This window comes from Betta splendens, chromosome 5 (assembly GCF_900634795.4).
Source record: "Betta splendens chromosome 5, fBetSpl5.4, whole genome shotgun sequence".
Classification (NCBI taxonomy): Eukaryota; Metazoa; Chordata; class Actinopteri; order Anabantiformes; family Osphronemidae; genus Betta; species Betta splendens.
The window spans coordinates 17,259,175-17,271,371 of record NC_040885.2 but is presented as its reverse complement, the minus strand read 5'-3'; the positions used below and the strand labels follow the sequence as shown (position 1 = coordinate 17,271,371).

Sequence of the window (12,197 nt, the reverse complement as noted above, 5' to 3'; positions counted from 1 at the left end):
AGCGCTCCTCCTGTGGGTATTCTTGGTTGCTACTAGGCAATGCAAAAAAGCAAACACAACAACTGCCTCTCTCTAAATAGTGCTCGCTGGCCAAATGAAGCCAGACACGAGGCCCACCATTCGTCTTACAGTTATCCTGCACATCCTCCTTCAAAAGGCCTTTGAAAAATGAGGCTTACAACATGTTCGCACCTTTATACGCCATGATAGCGGGGGGGGATGACGCAAACACATTTGGTTAAACCAGGAAAATGAAAACTCTGTTTCATATGCCAGTAGACCCCGTGTATCTGAGTCAGTGATTGCTCCAGTAGACGCAGTAAAAGGGGATGTTAATGAACTGCTGTCACACGTAGGCTGGTGCCTTTGAGGCAGCAGTCAGGATTCTCTCCACGTACTCAGTCTGTTTGCAGTGTGGAGGCTCTGATGTGGCGCCTGACTGCAGAGAGTCGCTCGCGGCCAGACGAGGGGGACCAACTCAGTACAGGGGGTCCCTGCTGCGGTGCCACTCTCTCACCAGCCGAGCAGAGGCTCCGCTCCGCTCCGCGTGTGCGAGCGTGCCTCGTTTTCCACGCCTGCTTGTGTGCGTTTCTAAATGAATACATCCAACGTGCACATACAGACTGTGGAAGCGCTGCTGTGCGCTGCAGATTCTTACTCAGATTAGCCACGCGATAGGGAAGATTAGCAGGAGGAAGGCGAGCGACTTTATGTCTGTTGTTTGTAACGGAGGCAGAGCTTGTGTTTCCAGCGCTCTCCCCTGCAAGCTGCCACCGCTGCACCCTGGGTAGCGTCAGAATGATTTGGGCACCCACTGAGCCACCTGTCACCTCTGGCCCCGAGGCTCACTGCCGGTCAAGCCACCTGACACCGAGGCCCAGCCTCAATTAGATTGCTATCACACAAGCCGGATTGAATCTTTTTCCCTACAGGAGATTTTTCTCTTTGAGCTGACATTGTTATCTCCTCCACAAAACTCCGTGGCCATCTTTAAGCACAATTTGAGCACAGTTCCCGCTCTACAACTTTTAGGATTCAAAAGCGAACCTCCAGCTTGGACATATGCAGGGGTAGGGACTCCACTTGTCAAAGCAGTTGCTAATGACATCACAGGAGCTGAAATAGGGAATTGAGGGACTCTCTTGTAAGCGTGACATCTGGCTCCATCAAACATCTGAGTAAGCAGATTGGCCCTGCAGGTCTGGTGTGACAGTCGACAAGGAAGCGGGAGATGTGGGAGAACTGATCTGCACAGCTTTGCTACTCAAGCTGTCACTTTAGCTTGGCTTGGCATAGTTAGATTCTCCTTGGCTCTGAGGCATTAGGCCCACTTTTCTGACTGCCGCTGCCCTGCCGGCACTGAGCCAAGTCTTTCATGGCGGAGGTCGATCATTACTCTGGCTCTTTCTTCCTCTCCTTCTCCGGCTTGGTCTCTCTCAGCAGGGCTCTGGCTCCTGTATTATATTCTTTCCCTTTTTGTCCCCTTCTGTCTCTTTCTTATCCTTTTCCCACCAGACGCCACAAAATGGGATAAATTACAATCTGCTATCATTTGCCATTGCCAATATTCAAGGCAAATCTTATGTTCTCTCCCTACAAGCGCTGCTCTCCTTTAAGCAGTCCTTTTAGAAGTCACACGAACCACTTCAGCACCCTCAAATGACAAGGTAACTCACTGTGGATTTACATGTAAATGTGATTTTGGGGATCATTTTGATCTACTGTAGTTTAATTTTTAAATTATAAACATATTGATGCCATCACTTTATAAATACTATACTAGTGTCCAGTTTTATAAACAGACAATGAGTCCCCATTAATTCATAATTCATGACATGAGAGTCAAAACCTGTTTTGTATAATTTCCTGTTTAAATTGAAAATAACAACATAACAACAACAACACACTGTTGGATTATTGGCAGCCTCCCTTGTTCTTGTCTGTTCACTCATTTTGGGCCGATGTCCAACTCTAGAAAAAGTCATTGCGGTTCTGAACGTATTCCACCTCACAATTACGGAGGTCACAGCAATCTTGGGAACATTTACAGTAAGGATTCAGAAATGCTTCTGACCATTTATTTACAGAACTCTACTCTGATAAATTCCTAAATGAACCGTTTTTCTGGACCCAAGCCTTCTTTGTTACAATACAGTATGTTCGGCACAACACCTGCGTGTAACCACATCTGTATGTAGGATTGTACTCACTTGTCTGGCCTGCCGGGCACCTGCAGGCGTAAGCGACATTTGTTGGCACTCTGGATCTGTTCTTCTTTGATGCGAATAAGCCTCTGCAGAGCCAGACACCAGTCCTGGGCCACAGTAGTGTTCAGGTTCTTTTATGGGAAAAGAGACACAGTTAAACCTTTTTTCCCCTCAGCAGTGGTTTCTTTACAGAGGTGTGTGTAAATATCATGCATCCTGAGCACAGGGGTTTACTGTGCATGTACTCCCACATCCATATCAATTCTCACACAGATACGCCACTCAGATGGGATAAATCTGGGTCACGTTATTTGATGTGACATAGTTGACATTTTTATCACTTCACATGTAACAATCAATTCTCTCCAACACCAACATCCATTTTATAGTAAACCCACAACTCAACAGAATAGTATACATAGTATTTACTTTATGGGTGGAAAATGAAAATCATTCATTTCTATAGTGCCAGGCCAATATCACTCCTCCTGAGGACACAGTGCTCATTAAGTGCAGAGAGGCAAAGGTGTCACCATTAGCCAGAGAGGCTTTTGTGATTGGTGGAGTGCACCTCCCTGGCTGCGTATGTAGCGAACGCTGCTGTTAATGCGTTAGTGGCAGACTACAGGGAGGCGTCCTGATTTGAACACCACAGGAGGGGAGCTGGGGGTTTCTTCTGCAACATACTGTAGCAAATCTGACACTTCTATCTAGTGCATCAGAGGAAACATCTTTGTGGCACTGTTGGTGAGGAGATAGATTCTTCATGCTTTTAGAGATTGATGACTCAAGAATCGTAAACGACTGTTCCTTCATCGGATTTTACAGACAGCAGGAAGACATTTGCCTTTGTACAAATCCGCTCTCCCAGTCTGCACTCCATGCAGCAATTTAAACGAACTGTGCATTCTCCACTGTCATCTTTACCGCCTCTGGTTTACCCATACAGTAGTCTTTAAGCTACAGATTAAAGAATACAACTTCATATATTTTCAGTCGACATTTTGCAATAAGTGGCTTATAAATAATAAGTGACACAAAATAGTTTTAAGTGGAGAGAGTAGCAGGCGTGAAGGTCAGGACTGTGAGTCAGTTTAAACAAAGGCTTGGGAGAACAAGGCAGTAGTGTGACTGATAATGTGTCTTCTATGTTTGGGCCTGTGGACTCAGATGGTCCAAAGAAGGCAACATCAGACATGATGCTTTGAGATGAGTGGAATGCAAGTATGATAAAAACAGTGTGAAAATGAGCACCTGATATGTTCCCTGCATCGTCCCCACCAGGAGCGTGACCTCCTCCACAACAGACAGGTCATGTTGCAGCTCCTGCAGCTCCTGGTAAAGTCGTGGAGGGCCCAAAATCGCTTTACCTAACAAACGAAAAAGGACAAGATGAAGAAGTTGAAATTCACATGTCCAGCATGAAGACTCAAAGAATCCTCAATGCAAATTCCCTAAATCATATACTATAAATATTGTCATTAAAAGAGAGGAACAATGGGAAAGGTCAAAGAAAAGCAAAACAACAGTGCACTCCTGTCACGTAATTAGAACAATAACTGATAATGCATCTGACTAAGTGGCAACTGGGGGCTTATTAGTAATCTACAAAAATGGTTCTCAAAAACCTGGTGGTAATTTGATCTGAAGGGTCTATGAATCTTAGTTGTAGCATTTCCATTTTAGAAAATGTTCTCAAGAATGTTTCTCATGTTATTTCAAGAACTAAAAATAGGATTTTCTAAGCCACTTAGTTCAATATCCTCACAAAACATGTTCAGGGAAAGAAAATGTTGAATTCATCACCAACAAAAATCAGGGCAATTATGACCGGAACCTGTGATTATTGTGCTGGAGTCTGTCACAGCTGTCACTGGGTGAGAGTCAGGGTAAAGCCTGGACAGGGCGATAGTCCCCATCCTCAGGAGCTTCTTGCTGCGATGCAACAATGCTACCAGATAACCACCAGCTAAACTTTATTACAACGTACTTATGATCTATAAACACAGCTCCCTGATCTGGTCCCATGCTGATGGTCAAGGTCAGATGGTTCTATACACTAAGAAAAGACCTTAAGTTTAAGAAACTGCGGAAATGCAGACAAAGAAGTTGCTTTTGTGAAACTCCAGTGACACCGATAAAAGAGGCTCAATAGGGAGGTGGATCGATCATCATTATTTGTTGAACTACAAAGAAAGAATTTATGAGTAAAAAAAATAATGGAGCAACTGTTATCTGGAGCTATGATGCCCTTTTACTGGCCAAAAGGAATGCAGGTGTCTCATTAGACACAAAATTCAGCATCGATTTGAAGCCCTCTACCTTCAAAGTCTCTCTCTGCTACTGCCACAAATCGATAAGTGTGTCTCCTCCTGTCTGCCATCTTACGTCCTAGCTCCCTGTGGCCCACATCTACCTGGCAGCAGGCTCCATGAGAACTACCTAATTAAATTCTCCAGGTAGATTTTGCTTCAGCTGTCCTGCACTGTCACCACTGCCACATAATAAAGTAGCAGAAGAGCCAAGGCTGTAGGCGGGCTTAGTGAGCCGTGCTCCTCCGAGGGGACCTGCCGTCTTTTGTCTATCCACGTGCATAAATGAGTGAGAGTTAAGCTGTAAAAGGGGCGAGAGACTGAGAAAAGAGAGGGGTGGGCTGGGATTGCTCGTTTAAAGAGCTCCATTGTAGCTTCTGGGGTTTAATGGGATCTTTGACACAGGCAGCCAGTGACATCTGTCATCTATACAAGGAAATCAATAGGTGAGATATCTGAATACAAAGGGCTGTGCTGCAAGCTACAAGAACAATGTCTTCCTATCCTCTCTAAAGGGATTGCCTGGATCCCTGTGCAGGTTTGTTCAGTCCTCTGGGGCCTGCTGTTGGCTACGGCCTGAGAGGTGAATGTGCTGAGTTGTAATCCAGCATAATCCCGTTGGTGAGGCAGGACATGCTTTTCACACTAAGACACGGCTATCCACACTGCCAGCTTGACACGTAGCTCAGTGGTGTGGAAGGCCAGAGCCCAGAGGGGTCCATCCCTACATTCTCTGGAATAAGGCACCGATCTAGCACTCAGCTGCTGTGCTGATGACTGTAGCCGGTGGATTAAAAGACAATGTCGCTTCCACGGCTGCATCAGAACCCCTCTTCTGATGTGCAGCCAAAGTCCTCTGGTGCACTTGACAAAACACACACTCCTGATAGTAGGTCAGAAAGAAACAACGGTAAGTGAGGTGAAATGCAGGCAAAATGAAGGTATTGTGTGTTAGAGTAAACAATTGGCACAGCATGCTTTCATACATTGGTGGGCCTTCTGTTTGTTATAGGATCAGACAGGAACACAGGCACAGACAAAGGGGAAGAGTAAGAAAGACGAGCCTGTATTTCCCTAAAGGCCAGCTTTCTTCAATAGAAGAGAGAACCGGCGCTTGCAGAAGATAAAAATTATTCCATTTTGAGCTGTGCTATGGGAACATGAGATTTGGACTGAATGACATCACAGGGGATGGAACCATATATAGATGGCACACTCTGTCTGACTGAAAATTTAGGGAACGGTCCCACTGATGTTCAGGGAGGGTCTGAAAATACATGATTAAGGTGACCGCACAGTGCCAGGGAATAAAAAAGAGAGACAGAAAAGAGAATCAAAATCCAGGAGCCTCTGTTGGGCCAAAGCTTTGTAGCATTAGATGCAGATAAATGAAGACAGAGAAAGAACCGCAGTGCGAACTAACCTGAAATGATCCCGAACCCTAGCAGGAAAAGTTGTGAGCCTACGAGTATACACTACCTGATAAACAGCCCAAACTTAATCCAGTGAGAATCTCAACCAGCTCTCAAAACAGTAGCTGCTTGCAGAGTATGACACGGAAAGCTCTGAAGAAGGCACCATTAATATTTAAGTGATGGAGCTGCAACTTTAAAAAGCCTGTACCATTACATCCTGATAAGGCTTTGTATCTCCCTTTTCCCCTGGCACATTTATCAGGGATCTCGTCAAGCTCTGTATACACCGGAGGTTTGTGAGGGGTTGTAGGAGAACTAGTGTCTCATCCGCAGATTCCTATCTCCTGCTACTGGCTCTCTAATTGGGCCTGGAAAGGGAGGGAATAATCTCTGCAGATTGATGACTCCACTTGAGATGTGTTTGTGGTCTATCAGAGAGTGAAATGAGACTGTGGGGATGATGCGGCAGGGGGCTCTCTACCCCCACATATCTCTTCAAGATAAAAACACCCCAGACAGATGGGAACAAGTGACTGTCATCACTACCCTGCTCACAAACACATCCTCAATCAGAGTGACAAGCAGCACAAATGCATCTCCAGCCCTCTGCGGGACACTTGAGAACAGAAATAGATTAGCCGTGCTGCGCCAGGAAGAGGCTGGGACTAGTCAAGTCAGTCCAAGTGATGAGATTAACTGAAAGATAACAAGTGGCAAGAGCGAGACAGAACTGATTTCCATTGTTTTTGGTTTTTACCTGAAGTGCAGGAAACACTTGGCCTCTTAGCCCCACTCTGCTGAAAGAAGGCGTCTTTGTTTTGCGCACCCTCTTGCCCCACCTCTACAACTTGCACTTGCTGTAAGGGGGCACTCCACTTCATAGTGTACTTTGGACCGACAGGGACCAGGCTGCTGATATCTGGAGGTCCCCTGACAGAAAAGAAAGAAAATGAGACAGAACACAACTAATCTATCCACAGCCTGCTAACAGCACAGCACCCTGCAACCCACGGGAGAATCCACTCTTTACAAATGTCACAGAGGAGATGAGTGTGGGAATTAGAATCTGTATGATCTTCCACCAAAACTTTACCCCTGACTGTGAGGAGGGGAGCATTGCTATTCATGTATTCCGGTAATCACACAGACAATCAACATTGTGATCGGTTTGTCAAGATCCTGGAGGGCAGACAAAGTCAACTTCGGGACACTCGAGCTGAATGAGACGTAAAGTGATAATTACTTTGAAGGCTGAACAAGGAGGCTTTAAGCGACAACTTTGACAGGAGCTTTGCAAGATATACAAAATTCCTTTCCTGTTTACTTCTCTCTGGAGAGAGAGAGAGGGCGAGAAAGAGAAAGATTTGATCAATGGTGCTGTCACAGAAGATAAATTTGAAAGGAACCAAAAAATGCTTTATGTCAGTAATTTAGGACTCCTGTAGCTGTAGTTAAGCATTCTACCATTTGTTTAAAGCTGATAAAGCTCCTGCAACTCCAGATAGAGGCCAGTCCCCGAGCAGCCATTTCTCTTTACAATGCAGTTTGCTAAAATATCCTTGTAAAACCCAGGGCAGTTCACCAGTCGCTCCTTTCAAAACACACGTCCAACTTCATGCTAGAACTGCACATTGCAAACACATTAGCAAAATATTCTCAAATGCAAGGGCATTTAATTTGACTTGCTCATCGAGAGGGACTTACTTGACATTTATGTTGCCACAGATGAGCACATCATCAAAGAGGAAGGCCTTTCTCTCCTTCGACTTCAGGACTTGTCCCCGCTCACCATACACAGTCTCAATAAGCGTCTCACAAAGGATCAGTGACCCCTGCTCCGAGTTCAGTTGCTGAAAGGGACATTGCAATCAGATCAAAGGCAAGAGCGAGGCAATACAAAGGACCATTTCTCTAGAGTTCAGTGCCTGGAGGACACATAAGTCAAGCTTGGAGGAAGAGAGGTCTCATCAGGGATTAGCAACACATTCATGCAGCTGAAGGTCATTTAATGAGTTTATACATATACATACACACAGAAAAGACACATATCTAGCCTGTTCATTCAGCAAGCTCAGTAAAAGAGAGCGTGCACATAGCTTTCACTATCTTAGGGTCGCACATGTTTACAGTGACGAGAGAGGAACCTAACAAGAACCTGCATTCAGCAGATACCCGGGCCCTGCTGGGAACCTTTTGACGGGAAAACATCATGCTATTCATATTTATTAAACAAGGAACACAAATAATTGCTTCACACGTCGCTTCACACATACAGACACTGCAAAGCTAAAGAGCTCAAAATAGCGGGAGCTACACATATACATGAGCTACACTTGTTGCAAGGCTGCACACTCCCAGTCAATAAGAAGTTCGTATTCTGATACTGTGTTTGTTCAAAAAGCACAAATATTAGTGAATAATGGATCTCTCTGCTGAGTCTATTCTCCAACCTGCAGTGCAGTAATGCATTCAGAGGAGGATGTCCTATCTGCAGGCAATCTGTAGCTTCTGTTGGCTGGAGCTCAGATAGCACACAAAATGAGTCATTAGTCCAACTGGCACTGCCGTTTTGATGGCTACAAATCTATACAGATCCCTCAAGAAGCGGTCTGTGTAAAAATACACCCCTAAAAGACTTCAAGCATCAATACTACGCAGCACAAAGCACCTGAGCGCGTGTGAAACCCATTCACACTGTCCTATGCTGGATACCTTGGTTACCTTAAGACAAAGAATTAATATTTTATAGAATGGTTATGGGGGCAATAGCCGAGATTGTTTCCTATTGGAATTCTGCAGTGTCACCGCAGCAAATGGAATTCTGTGTGGAGTGAAGATTGGCCGAATCAGCTCATCTCGTAGTCCTGGAAAGCAAGAGCTGACAAGAGAGAAATAAAAAAAGGGACACTCAGAGCGAGAGAATGGAGAGAACGAGCGGAAATAAGGAAGATGCTGTCACACTCGAGAAAAGAACCAGTGTATAAGTGGAACGAGAGCGCAAGCAACACAATAAGCAAGAGAGTAGTAGAGGGGAACAGAGGGGAGGTAAAGTGGAGAGAGAGAGGGAGAGAGTGGGAGAGAGGCAGAGCACAGCAGGGTGAAAGAGATAGCTCTCTTACAGTTTCCAATTAAATGACTCATTTACCCTCTAATTCTTCTTATTCAGAGCAGCATTTGTTCAGATTTGCAGAAGCTGGACTTTAATTTCAGTGTGGTAATGGAGAGGCGACGCCTTCACCATTGCATTCGCTACTGTTTAGAGATGATAATGGGCATCATTTCTAGGAGATAATTTCTGTGAATAAAAATGCCTTCCTAGATTAATGTGTGGCAAAGTGACACAAGCACCTGCAATATACTACTTTAATTCGTTCAGGTGTTTGGCTGGCACTGATAACTGCGTAGGAGTTAAAGGGGCACAGAGGCTCGCTCACTGTTGATTTGATTGGGCCCTGTGTAAGTGCGCGTGCATCTGCACGAGGACTGCATGTGCATTCAGTTACCTTACTGAGCAGGCGATCACTGACGCTGCGGGCCAGTTGTTGGGTTTCTGCAATCTGGTCAGCTACTCTTTTTTGTTCATTCAGCTTCTCAGCCAGCATCTCCAGCTCAGTCAGAGCCAGCTGCAGGGGCAAACGGTCCACGTGGCCCCTTGGTGTGTTCTTAAGCATGTCCTAAAAAAGTCACAGGAAAAGGGATAGATAGAAAAACACAACAAGACATTTTTATAGTAGCGAGACCTTCCTGTAAACCCTGCAATATACTAAATTATTTGTTATTTTTTAGGAAAGCTGTCATCAAAATAAGTTCAAATCTGGGTTAAAGACTATGGTAGAGTTGAGTCGTGTCTATTTTTGTATACCCTTCATGAACTATATTGACTGGTACAGTAATTCCTAGTCTTTTGTAAGCACTACACTAGACACAAAAACAAATCAATACAACTATAAATGATCAACAGCCATCTAACCATGATCTGCAGAGGTTACATATTTTTATGTTTACTCGACAATGAAGGCTTAGTGTCTTAATACTGCAAGCATGTCAGATGTACTGCTGTGCCATGAGCAATAGTTTTCTATAATGTATGATTTAATACACATTTCCTCTTTGGAGTAGACTTCAGACTGGAAAATATCTGATTCACATTCATTACTTATCTCTGGAATTCATGGATAATCAATGCCTACTGAGGGATGAAATGAGCTACTGCAGATCCAGCAAGTCAAGCTCAAATCTAAATCTTTGCTCAGAATAGAAAGTGGAGTTTGATGCAAAGCCACTAATATGAAAGTGGTGCAGCCAACAACTTACTGTAAAGCTTTGTCTCACCACTTAGTCATGTGTCAGGTTTGGTGGAGGAACAACTTCCTAAGCTCTGGATGAGCTTTGGAAAAAACTCTGTGACCTTACGGTTTTTGCATGTTTAGTATCACACATTATGTCTGGAAGTGTTTAATTATGAAGCTTACTTTATTAAAAACAAATTACGTGGCTAATCCTGTTCAAACAGCGTTTTCTACCTGCAGAAGCAAAATGAATTGAGGGAATCGTTGAATGGGCTTAACCATCAGGCCATACAGGGTGATCCGGTCAGCACTTGACGCCTGTTTCTTCTAAAAACAGAAAGACAAACAAGTAAAGCAAAACAAGCAGCTGGAAAAGAATTTCACACAGAAAGGACACTGAGATCACTGTTTGTACTCTTGTCAGAATCCTCTATAGAACATGTGTAGGCGTACAAGTGGGTGAATAAGGTACGGGTCTGTTAGTCATGTGAAAGTATGAAAAAGTCATAACTAATGTAGGCGTAGGTCAAGGGAAATATTGTTCCAGCACACGGTCGAGCATGTGCCTTGATGACACCACCAACACAGGCAGGCACATCACAGGGCACATTAAACAGATGGTATGAAAGGAAAGGCTGGATGAGGTCACCAGTGATATGTACAGTAGGAAAACACAGCATATATTTATTATTTTAATTTTAAATATGTTAAAATAAAGTTGGAGAAACTGGTCAATTCACTATAATTACAAAATGTAATTAGTCTAGTCTGACTCATTAGCTAACGATAGCAAGTGTGCACAACACCAAAACAAATGCTGCCCAAGGATCCCAGACGTTCTCTAGAGGATGAGAATCACATTTAAATAACATTTAAAAACAAAAGCTGATTTACACAGAACTCCTACAGAAACCTATATAGATGCTTTCATGTGAACTCTGCTCACACTCCATCACAATGTTTGCCAAATGCATTAAAACTTAAACAGAGGGGTCCCTGGAGACTGAATAAATATACAGCCTGACTCTTTACTGGTAATTCTGTTGGGTTTGTTTAATAGAATGGAATGCCTTTATTAGTATTTATTAATGCAGAAAAGCCCCATTGAGCTCACCTTTAAGAACTCCAGGAAAGCTGGTTTGGACATGCAGGCCTTTTTAATCAGAGCCATGGCATTGGTGAAGTTATTCACATAATCACTGTACACATCCAGCACCATTGACTTGGAAAACTGTGAAACAGAAAGCAGCAGCGTTATGCGAGTTTGTAGCAAAGAAGACAGTGTACTGCTCTGTCATGTTTGATTAGCTCGTCTTCACACCAGCAAACAGTCGAGTCATCTTAGCAGTTAAACCAGGCTAAACCAGTGGGCCATTTCAAGTCTGTCAGGCTGGGGACGGTCAAACTGTGTTTGTGTACCGCACTGGTTAAAGAGGTGGACTGTGAATGTATGTGTGGGAGAGATGGGGTCTGTTGTGCAGCAGACATTTACTCTCTCTCCAATTAAACCAGCACTGTTGACAGTGGCAGTTCAAGGAGTGGCTTGGAATGAGACGATTCTATGAAGAAGTTGACCTTTTTTGCTCTCACACTCCTTCAGCATCCTGGATCTAAATCATTACTGTTTTACAAGTTGTATAGGTAGTTAACTGTACACTGTCAGATAAATGGATGAGCAGCATACACTCTCTAGATTTACCTTTCCCCCGAGTTCTTAGAATATCAGTGGAACAACACCATAATGACCAGCAGAGAAGGGACGGGACAAATTGGCCCCACTAATGGGCACATAATGAGCAGAACCTATGGATAACACACTGCAGATTCTCAACTCACAATAAACAACATTTTTTTATTGGGCCAAATTCTGTAAAAACATTTCTAGTGCACCGAAAACAGTGGAGATATTCATAAGGTGTAATTGATTCTATGTTTAAGGTAAGCTATAGAGGTTGCTCATTAAAACTGATAGCA

General features: G+C 43.9%; 1 protein-coding gene across 3 annotated transcripts in view; it reads right to left on the bottom strand.

Annotated features, from left to right (window-relative positions):
* arhgef10la (Rho guanine nucleotide exchange factor (GEF) 10-like a) overlaps positions 1–12,197 on the bottom strand; it is a 72,610-nt gene that overhangs the window by 41,980 nt on the left and 18,433 nt on the right. For all 3 annotated transcript variants that reach the window (XM_029150302.3, XM_029150303.3, XM_055508947.1), the window contains 7 exons: positions 11,338–11,454; positions 10,458–10,550; positions 9,438–9,608; positions 7,639–7,784; positions 6,692–6,864; positions 3,462–3,577; positions 2,211–2,338 (listed from right to left, as the gene is read on the bottom strand). In XM_029150302.3, coding sequence (XP_029006135.1) covers positions 2,211–2,338; positions 3,462–3,577; positions 6,692–6,864; positions 7,639–7,784; positions 9,438–9,608; positions 10,458–10,550; positions 11,338–11,454 — 944 coding nt within the window. The remainder of the gene's footprint in view (positions 1–2,210; positions 2,339–3,461; positions 3,578–6,691; positions 6,865–7,638; positions 7,785–9,437; positions 9,609–10,457; positions 10,551–11,337; positions 11,455–12,197) is intronic.